Source organism: Apium graveolens, chromosome 10 (genome assembly GCF_009905375.1).
Source record: "Apium graveolens cultivar Ventura chromosome 10, ASM990537v1, whole genome shotgun sequence".
Classification (NCBI taxonomy): Eukaryota; Viridiplantae; Streptophyta; class Magnoliopsida; order Apiales; family Apiaceae; genus Apium; species Apium graveolens.
Genome location: NC_133656.1, coordinates 218,699,367 through 218,710,986, shown reverse-complemented (window position 1 = coordinate 218,710,986; position 11,620 = coordinate 218,699,367). Strand labels below are relative to the sequence as shown.

At 33.1% G+C, this 11,620-nt stretch overlaps 1 protein-coding gene across 1 annotated transcript; it reads left to right on the top strand.

Moving 5' to 3' along the window:
* The first annotated feature begins 10,046 nt into the window (after window positions 1–10,046).
* On the top strand, window positions 10,047–10,556 carry LOC141691824 (calmodulin-binding protein 25-like). The gene has a single exon (XM_074496576.1). The coding sequence runs from the start codon at window positions 10,047–10,049 to the stop codon at window positions 10,554–10,556; it is 510 nt and encodes a 169-aa protein (XP_074352677.1).
* Window positions 10,557–11,620: the final 1,064 nt, after the last annotated feature.

Sequence of the window (11,620 nt, the reverse complement as noted above, 5' to 3'; positions counted from 1 at the left end):
AGCTTCTTCCACTTTCTTTGGCTCAGTCTGAGAGAGAAAAGAATTGTAAAGACATTCATTTGAAGTACCTGTTCTAGTTCTGACACCTGCATGAGGATTTCCAATTATTAAATCAGGTGTATGTGATTTTGTCCACTTCCTTGCAGATGGAAGGTTTTCTCTAGAACTGGATGCTCCCCCATGATCCATGCTATCTTCATTTTCATTTTCTGATGCTCCCCCTGAAACTATGCTCTCTGAGTTGTAGTCTTCAGTATTTAAATTTTCAGCACTATCAGAACTTGGCTTATCAGAACTTGACGAATCAGAATTTGAAGAGCCAGATGTATGTTCTGATGTTTCTTGAGTTGTGGTAGGATCTTGAGTATGCTCCCCCTGCATCGGTGCATCTTCCCTTGGCGTAGCCACCACAGTTTCAATAACATCAGAGTTTATTCCATCAGAGTTTACAGTATCAGGACTTAGACTTTCAGGATTTTCAGTATTTGAATTTGAGTCTTCATTTTCAAATCTCAGCTGATCATGGTCAATGAAATCTTCAAGACCAGTAATCTTCTTGTCATCAAAAGAGACATTGATAGATTCCATGACTACTTTTGTTCTCAAATTATAGACTCTGAAGGCTTTTGTGGAAAGTGGATATCCAACAAAGATTCCTTCATCAGCTTTTAGATCAAACTTTGATAGATGTTCAGTATGAGTCTTGAGAACAAAACACTTGCATCCAAATACATGAAAGTATTTCAGATTTGGCTTCTTTTTCTTCACCATCTCATATGGTATTTTTCCATGCTTGTTAATGAGTGTTGCATTTTGAGTAAAACAAGCAGTCTGCACAGCTTCAGCCCAGAAATAGGTTGGAAGCTTTGCTTCTTCAAGCATTGTACGTGCAGCTTCAATGAGAGTTCTATTCTTCCTTTCAACAACTCCATTTTGCTGTGGAGTTCCAGGAGCAGAAAATTCCTGCTTTATTCCATGGCTTTTGCAGAACTCTTCCATTATCAAATTCTTGAACTCAGTGCCATTATCACTCCTTAAAACTTTCACAGAATCTTTGACCATTTTATCCAGATGTTTGACATGATCAATCAAGATTGATGCAGTTTCACTTTTTGTATGCAAGAAATACACCCATGTGTATCTGGTGAACTCATCCACTATGACCAACGCATACTTCTTCTTTGCAATAGACATGACATTTACTGGACCAAATAGATCAACATGTAGTAGATGATAAGGCTCAAGAATTGATGATTCAGTCTTGCTCTTGAATGAAGATTTCTTTGTTTGGCTTTCTGACATGAATCACAAAGACCATCAGGAGCAAATACTGTGTTTGGCAATCCTCTCACAAGATCTTTCTTGACCAGTTCATTTATATTGTTGAAATTTAAATGAGAGAGTTTCTTATGCCAATTCCAGCTTTTTTCAATTGATGCTCTACTCATCAGACAGATTGCAGAACCATCACTACTTGTTGAAAGCTTAGCTTCATAAATGTTACCACGCCTGTATCCTTTCAGAACAACTTTGCCTTTAGATTTACTCACAATTTCACTGTGTTCTTCAAAGAAATCAACATGATAACCTCTGCCACAGATTTGACTTATACTCAGTAGGTTGTGTTTAAGTCCTGAGACCAGAGCTACTTGTTTAATTATGACATTTCCAAGATTGATATTGTCATATCCCAATGTTTTTCCAATGTTGCCATCTCCATAAGAAACACTTGGGCCAGCTTTCTCCACAAAGTCTGATAGCAGGGCCTTATTTCCAGTCATATGTCCTGAACATCCACTGTCCAGAACTAGAATATTTTTCATGTTGCCCTGCAATCACAAAGACCACTAATTATTAGTTTTAAGGACCCAGACTTGCTTGGATCCTTTGGCCTTATTAAGTTTGTTAACATTTGCAGCGGATTTAGCATCAGAGTTTATGTTAACATTTTTCTTATCAGAACTTACACTATCAGACTTTGAATCAGAATTTACACTAGAAGGAACAATGAAAACTTTCTTCAAAGAAGGTTTTATTTGATAATAATCATAGTACAAGCTATGATATTCCTTACAAGTATAAATGGAATGCCATAAACTACCATAATGAAAACAAGGATTTTGTGGTTTGTATCTAACAGACTGACTCTTAACTCCTGACTTTGAAGGTAAGGAGTTAATATTCTTATTCTTCCTGCAAAAAGAAGCCAGATGGTTAGAACTTCCACAGTTATGACATGTTTTCCTAGAAGCATCAGGAACAGGTTTATAATTATTGCTTTTATTCACACCTTCCTTTCCATTCCTATTTTTCCTAGGTGATTTTATCTTGTTTGCATTCTTAACATCTTTCAGCTTATGCTTAAGCTGCTTCTTTGTCATTAAGCCTATGTTCACTTCAGCTGTCTTTTCCTGTTTTAGTTTGTCAGAAGTTAATTTCTTTGTAACTTCTGATTTTTCATTTTCAGACTTTACAGTTACAAACTTAACAGGTTTTAACTTTGGCTTTTGCTTATCAACAGACTTAATTTCTTCAGTTCCTTTATCATTCTTATCTTCTCCATAACCTAAGCCCTCTTTCCAGTTTCCACTACTTAGCAAATTTTGAGTTGTTTTGCCAGAGTTAGTCCAAGTCCTGATAATCTCTCTTTCCTTTTCTAACTCAGTTTTTAGAGATTCATTTATTTTTAGCACTTCATTCCTAACATAAAAAGCATCATCTCCATCCTTCTGAGTTTGATGGAACATGACTAACTCTTTTTCTAAGAAATCATTTCTTTTCTTAAATGCAAGATTTTCAGAAGTTAATCTTTCACATGTTAAAGTTTGATCTCTATAACTAACAAACATGGTTTTAAGATATCTTCTCAACTCATTAATATCATCAGTATGAAAAGTATAAGTAGTCTGAGGTACCTTTGTTTCAGCAACTTCAGAACTGCTCTCAACACTTTCTTTATCAGCATTTGCCATCAATGCATAGTTTTCCTAACTTTCAGAGTCTGAGGTGTCTGTCCAGCTTTTCTGCTTTGTGACAAGAGCCTTACCTTTGTCACCCTTTACCTTCTTGCAATCAGGAGATATGTGGTCTTTCTCACCACAGTTATAGCATTTAACATTGGTGTAATCTCCTCTGTCAGACTTTCCTCCTCTGCCTTCAGATCTTCTGAAATTCTTCTTATCAGAACTTATGCCTTTCCTGGAAAACTTTTTTCCCTTCCTGAACTTCCTGTATGCAATCTTTGTGATTCCTTTCACCATAAGAGCACACAGTTTCATCATCTCCTCATCAGCATCAGTCTCAGGCAAACTTTCAGAATCTGAGTCATCATCACTCTCAGAACTTGATGACTCAGTATCAGACTTTATGAAAAGAGCTTTACCCTTGTCTTTCTTTGAGGAAGCTGCTTTGGGGAATTCTTCTTCATCCTTAAGAGCAACTGTCCTTGACTTTCCTCCTTTCCTCTTGCTTCTTTGTTCCATCTCCAGCTCATGAGTCTTGAGCATTCCATAGATTTCGTCAAGAGTTGTTTCATCAAGATTGTAGTTGTCTCTTATTGTCGTTGCCTTCAAATCCCAGCATTCAGGAAGAGCTAACAGGAACTTAAGGTTTGAATCTTCAAGATAATACTCTTTATCAACCAATGACAAATCATTCAAAAGTTTGACAAATCTATCATATAAATCATTCAATGACTCATTAGTCTTTGAGTCAAAGTGTTCATACTCTTGAGTGAGTATTGTCTTCCTGTTCTTCTTAATTGTGTCAGTTCCCTGACACCTTATTTCCAGAGCATCCCATATCTCCTTAGCAGTCTTGCAGTTGATTACCCTGTTTGACATTACATTATCAATGGCACTATGCAGCAAGTGTCGTACCTTAGCATCCTTAGCAATTGATGCTATGTCTTCAGCAGTATAATCACTCTTCTCCTTTGGTACGGTCTTTGCTGCTTCACCTGCAACTGCAACTGCGAGCTTGGTTGGTTTGTGAGGGCCTTCCTTTATTCTATCAAGGTATTCTGGATCTGTTGCTTCCAGGAACATGGTCATCCTTACCTTCCATATGGGATATTCAGATGATCTCAGTATGGGAACTCTGATGGTCTCATACCGACTCTGAATTTGTGTCTTTGGTGGTTCCTCAGTTTTGGTAGGCTTAGTTGGAGTTTCTGTGTCCGACATGATTGTGTTTGGATCTTTAACTGTATGTATGTTAACAGATAGGCTCTGATACCAATTGTTAGGTCACACACACACTGTAGAGGGGGTGAATACAGTGTATAGTACACTCAAATCGAACTTTAAGAACTTAAGTAACAGAAAACAAACTTTATTGAAACAATAAACTCTGTTACAGTATGGAACTGTTACCTCTCAGTGATGAACAAATATCACGAGAGCTGCTAGGGTTACAATAAATAATCTTCTCTAATAATGATAACACTTATAGTGTAAACCCTATGTCTGTGTTTATATACTACACAGTTACAAGATAATCGCTAATTGATATGGAATATAATTCTGCTTCCTAAAATATATCAATCAGATATCTTTTCTTCCAAGTATTCCATTCTTTACAGAATTCCTTCTTCATGCATATCTCTTCTTATGTTTATCTTGATCTTCTTTCCTTTAATCAGCTACTGTCCTTATCTGATCGTCCTTCAGCACTTAAGTTCTGATATCTATCTTCTGATGATTATCTCCTGATAACATAAGTACTGATATCCTTAAGTCCTGACTTCCAGTATAAGTACTGATCAACAGTTAAGTACTGATTTATCCTGTTTAAGTAAGATCTGAAAGCTAAACATAAAACATATTAGCCATGACATTATCAAATATATCTAACACGTTACAATCATAATCATATTATAAAGAGATTATTCCTTTTAAATTAAATATTTCAAATCAATAATCGATAATCAGATGATTCCCAGATCCGGTGGAGCATTGTCAAGAGGCGTCACTTAATAACCCTTTCTTACAGATAGAAATCTGTTGTTGACAGAATCATCCTTTCTCTCAATATTGAAAATTCATATTCAATTACGTGTTTCATAAACACAAGAATCTCATGATCGTATTCATAATATTTATTGTTAAGGCAAGAAACGACTCCTATTCTAGATTTTCTAGAGTACGCCTTATATTGATTTAAGTACACCTAAATCTATTATCGCATGGTAAACATAGGCATATATCTCATATATAAAATTAAATAAACAAGTAAATGTAAAGTGCAATAAAGTAAATGTGTTTGGTTATGGCCCCATCCTATGTGATCTTTATCAAGCTCATGATAAAGATAAAGGTCAATCTAATATGGTGATGGAAATAAATACAACTACTTATTACATAAGTCTTCTTCTTTGTTTAGACTTCTTGTATGCCTCGTCTTCTTCTTTGTATAACCTCCATTGGATAGCCTTTTTGAGTCTTCAATTACATTACATGATTGAAAGTAAAACTAATCTAATGAACTTACAAGAATAACTCGAGTTACATTCGAGATTTATGATTACAAAGATTGACGACATGCAAGTCGTATTTAAAACCAAAACCAAAACCATTACACTAAAGTCGAAAGGCCATAACCATCCACCATGCTCATACAACACATAAAAGCATGTTAAAACACATAATCTGATCTTAACATATCATATTATCCATGATCTAATCATAAAAATAAAATATGACAAAAATCAGAAAAATCAGAATCAAATCAAAAAAACAAGAATCACTATTTACGGGCAGTAAACGACGTCAAACTCCTTACAGACGAGTCGTTGATAGCTTTAGCTATCAGTTTTGTTCAGACGCTCGTTTACCTATGGAATAGGGTATTCGTTTGCGTAAATCGGACACCAGACCCAGATTTCAGCAAATCTGTAGCAGCCAATTCAGAATCCGTATCTAATATGATTCTCATACTTAGAACAAACATAAATCATGTATATATCGGTATATATACAGATTACATAATCATCTTATGATTATACAACTCACATGAATATCATATATTCAAAACCATACATATATAAGCATATTATATCAACATCAAATCATGGCGAATCACGTACATGCTCATATATCGAAAACAGTTAAGCACATAAACGAATTAAAAAATTTTCGCAAGTAGCTCTGATGCCATTGAAGGGTTTTTAGCACATAAACGCAGCGAAAACGTAAATTTAAATCTTAAAAAAAAACGAAACCCTCCGCAGGATCCATGTGAAAAATAATATTTAATTCGTAGTTCAGTATGTTTACCTTAAGAAGCTTTACGTTAATGGAAAGATGGAGGTCTTTAATGGCGATCCAAAAACGATGAACGGAGATCCTTAGCAGCTGCTCCTCAAGTGTGAAGCACTCCACCGGTATCCATCAAGAAAACGATGTAATGAAGGAGGAGGAGATGGAGAGAATTAGAGTTTTATAAATCTTTTTGGTTGAGGCAAAAATAAGGTCTATAATAGTATATTTATAGGCAAAATTTTCAGCTGAAAATTTTCTCATAAAATATTATTATTATTAACTCTTTATTATTCTCACTAATAATTAAAACACCTTTTAATTATTAATCTTTTTTCTAAACTCTTTAGAAATAATTCTCTCACTTGATTTAATTTCCAAAAATTAAATTCTTAATTAATAATATTAAGAACATTTTCTTAATTAATTTATAATCAATTAAATCTCATTTAATCAATTATTAAATTTTCCAATTAATTATTTATTTCATAAATAAATAATTATCAGCCATTATTAATTAATTTCTCCACCATTAAATCATTCTCTTTTATGGTGTGACCCTGTAGGTTCAATATTAAGCTGGTAATAGAAATAAATAATAATAAAACTATTTTATCATTATTTATATAAATTCTCTAATTCATTAAATATGATTAATTAATTAATCATATTTATTCTACATCGTGAGGGATACTTCTCAGCATATTGCGGCTATCCGGATAATACGAATTCACTGCTTAGAATACCAAGAACCTATTCAGTGAGTAGTTACCGTACAATTAATTCCTTCTACCCTGCAATGTCACGATTAAATACAAGGCACGGAACTTGTGTCAAGCCTATCTTATTTAATCACTTGCTTTCCCATTCACTATGCTTAGTTCTATTTAATGTAAATTAGAAACTCCTTTCTAATTTCATTCACTCTGGCCAGAGATTCCTGAACTAGCATAAGTGGATTAGCATTGAACATTCTCTTCCTTCACTGGAAATGGTAGATCCTTTATTGATCATACACTATCTTCGTGTACAAATTCCTATACCCAGTAGAGCCCTTATAATTGTCCCTTGAGACTAAGAACTAAACCAAAGTATAGTTCAGTGTACACAAGATGACTATGATGGCCTCAAGTCTAAGGATACTTGTACAACTATCACTATGTGAACAACTACTGACACGTGAGTGACTCCATCAGTTGTTCAGCTGTGTGAGTCATGTTCAGTAAACTTATTCTATAATAAGCACCTACATACTGGCTATAGTGTCACCACACAAATGTCTATGAGAACAGACATCCTTCATAATGAAGCAAGCATAGTATGTACCGATCTTTGCGGATTATTAATTACCAGTTAGTAATCCTACGACCAGGGACTATTTAAGTTTAGAGTTATCATCTTTTAGATCTCATTATTATGATCTCATCACAATCCATAAAAAACTTTATTCTAAACTGTGGTATATCTTATTTAAACATTTAAATAGATAGAGCCCGCAATAAAAACAAAACAAGTCTTTTATTAATATCAATGAAATCAAAACAGATTACATAAAAGTTATTCCTAAATCCTCATACATGATTGGACTTATGACATATCTCTTTCACCTATATTATTTTACCAATTTCAAATTTATTTTAAATTGAACTCTATATCATTATAATTTATATTAAATTCAACTTCTTCTACCAATTTATATTTAATCATATCGAGTTCTATATTATTTTAATTTGTTACTTCAGGCTAAATTAAATTTAAACAAACTAAATATAATTATTAATGATTTAGTTGATATATCATGTGAATCAGGCTAAAATAAAATAATAATACTATCAATCCTGCTAAAAAAATTATACTAATGAATTTGGATAAATATAATAATACTTTTTATTTATCCATGATAAAAAAAGTACATTATACAATTGATTCAGACTAACACAAAACTAATATAAAAATATAATTCGACCAACAAAAATAAAATCATATATGCTAATTATTCAGTCTAAACCAAAATTGTCTTATTGATCCAGACTTAAAAAAAATTAAAATTAAACTATATATAATTAGTTTCATTTGGTCGGTGTATTAGACGTGTGGCTAAAATAAAATAATGTAAATCACTCGTCCGAGATAAATCAAATTAATATTAGACTAAGTATAAATCGCATCATATTGATGTGAACTAAAAAATCATATTTTAATGAAAACATAAATATTTTTTTAAAAAAATACACATAGAATTATCAATAAAAACTATATCGATCAATCAATAATATTATCTTTTTCAAATATTTTTTATAAAATTATAGTTAATCGATTAAGTAATCACCATGCTAAAATAATATTTTTTAAGGTCACAATATAATGAAGACATTATATTTTTACCCTCAATAAAATAATAATTTCTTAATAATAACATTTCTCTCCTTATCAATATTATCACTTTAAATAAGTTTAAATGTTCCAAAAATTTATAAACATATTCGTCTACTAATATAATTATTATGAATACATATCATCTTAAATTTTAAATGAAAAAAATTAAAAATAAAATTCAATTTTTTTAAAAAAATTATATAATATTAGAAAAAATGTATAATCCGTGCATCGCGCGAGTTTTAAGTTGGTATATATTAATAAATTAGATAAAATAAAATGACAAAACACGCAAGCAATGAAGTCATCTGTTACTGTTTAAAACCTTGGGGAACATTAAAATTTGATCCTGTAGCTCTAGTGCATGACCGAGTCCAAGCTAATATATTTCAGTTATATTCAAGTGATGGTAGACAGGTCAGGAGCAGCTGCTTTTCTATTTAAATTTGAAATTTTAAACGCACATGATTAATGATTAAAATAGCTTAATCCACGACTTGTTTTGATTAACAAATATTAATAGCTAATATGAATTTAATATATTTGAGATAACTAATTGCCACAAATTTTGTTATAGAAGAATATAAATATCTCGGACTCATATATACTTTCATCTGGTTATTAAAATATAAATTTCCTAAAACTAGTATACTTCTTTTACCTCAATTTATCTTTTTTTAAAAAAAAAAAATTTGAGTCAAACTAATACAATTTTGGATGAAATTTTATATATTAAATAATTTAAAAGTACTAAATATATATATATATATATATATAAATTACTTTAATTTTTTTCAAAATTACAAATCGAGATCAGTAATGAGACAATATAACCTTAGTAAGTCAAACAACAAATATAAATTGATACATTAAATTTGATGAAATCCATACCTAACACCTAACTAATCATTAACTCCTTAATAACACGAATGCACAGATGCTGCCAATTCTTTGTCTCTAGATTTTCTTGGAAATTCCTTCTCTTTTCAAAACATTTCAAAACAAAAGCATAAAATCTTCAGCAATCCCAAGGAAAAGAGAAAAATCCATCGAAAAAGAAAAAGAAAATACTAATAAAGAGAAATAAAGAGGGGGTAATAGCAGTATTAGGTAGTAGGGCCCGGTAAGTCCAAAATAAAGCTAAAACTCCCCGGCTACCCTGTAGTTCATTTGTACACATAAGCTGACACGTGTCCAACATTAACACTCTCCTATCTCCCACCGCCATTCTATAATATTCCTCTATCTCATCTCTAACTCTGTTACTCTTCTCTTTACTCTTATCTCCCAGTATCCGCATTAACTGCAGCTTTAATTATTTTATTCCATCATAAATTCATTTTACTCGCACACACGCCCTATAAATATTAAGTCATCATTGTACACTCTTTTTCATTAACCAACCCCTACAAAATGGATATGTTTGACGCTAATGAATGGGAGGATATCAAAGAATGGGTTAACGAGACTTTGACAAGCAAGGACACTGTGCCTGATGGAGCGGTGGTGAAGAGTCCGAGTGTTTCTGGATCCGACCCGGATGGTAGTGGTGCTAGGCGCAGGATTATTGGGACTTGTAAGGGAAAGATAGCCAAGCGGAGGTCACGTGCGTCGCCCAAGGCTAGGACCACGTTTATAGCGGCCGACCCGGAGAATTTTAAGAACATGGTTCAGGAAGTCACTGGGCTTAAGGTTGGTAACGGCCAGGTGGCAGTTGCGCCGGTGCTGAAACCGGAGCCGCAGAGGTTGGTTGATAGGGTTCCTGGGAGCTGGCCCACGCTTGATTCTTCAGCTTATATGGTTGGTGGTGCTCAGCAGCATGGTGTGGGTCCTGCCTACTCGGTGCCGGTTGATGGCGGTAATGGTGGCGGCGGAGGAGGAGGCGGAGGGTTCTGTTTCCAGTCTTTTGATTTTCCGTCGTGAAAAAATGTTCTAGTTATGTCATGACATATCTTTATAAGTAGATCAGTTATATTATATATGGTAATGTTAAAATATCTGTGGTTATGTAATAGACTAATAGTTTAATTTTGTTTAAGGTAAGTTTGTTTAGTGTTTGTGTTAATTGTGTTGGGACATGTTTGTTCAAATTTGGTTGGCAAATGTGTGTTTGTGTGTTATTACAGTTTATAGTCTGCTGCAGTGCCTGATAACTTAACAATCTTATTGCTTTTCTTTTTTAAAAAATCAACAAAGCATCTAAATCTAAGTCTCGTTTGCCATTGAATTTCCGAACACGTTCAAGGAGAAACAGAAACCCCAATCACCGATCAATAATCTATGTTATTGTGTTAATGGGGGTGCCGCGGGCCGAAATTTTCGAATTTCTTCCATATAGGTTGTAAAAATGCGGTGTGTATGTTTGTTAGCATTTCAAAAACTGATTTTGATTAAGGTTAAAAGATCATAATCGGAAATATATATGATTAAGGAGGTTGGTAGCTAGCTGTTGATAATTTTGACCTCAAAGCCTAATACATAAGAGGTTTCAACATTTACCTTTGTCTGTTGAACAAGTCTAAAGTTATTGAACTTGACCTTCCACGGTCGTCGTATAATCATATATATATATAGAAATTTCTAGTTTATGGTCACAGCAGAGACGCAGGAAACGAACTAGTGGAGTAAGCAACTTTATGGCCCAAGTCTCTCAATCAATTCCAAAAATGAGTTGATAGTAAAGTCGTGTTGGAGTTGTTTTAATGGACCGATATCAATACGTTATGTATAAAAGTTAAGAAATGTTTGCTTGGGTCAAACATCAAGAGCGACTAGTGTTGTCAAGATAATTGGTGTATTTTATTGTGTAGCATAAGCTTGACTTGGGTCTTATGCTAATATCTTGGGGATATAATTCTTAATCTCAATTCTTACGGACAAAATTCAATAAATTATATTTATTTTTAGGAATATCAAAAGATCTAAAATAAGACGGTTCAAGCAATTGAACGTATTTATTTTTATCAGAGAAGAACGTAGTACTAACT

What these genes read in the sequence shown, in the direction of transcription:
- LOC141691824 (XM_074496576.1), top strand. Translation starts at nt 10,047, where the DNA reads ATGGATATGTTTGACGCTAATGAATGGGAGGATATCAAAGAATGGGTT.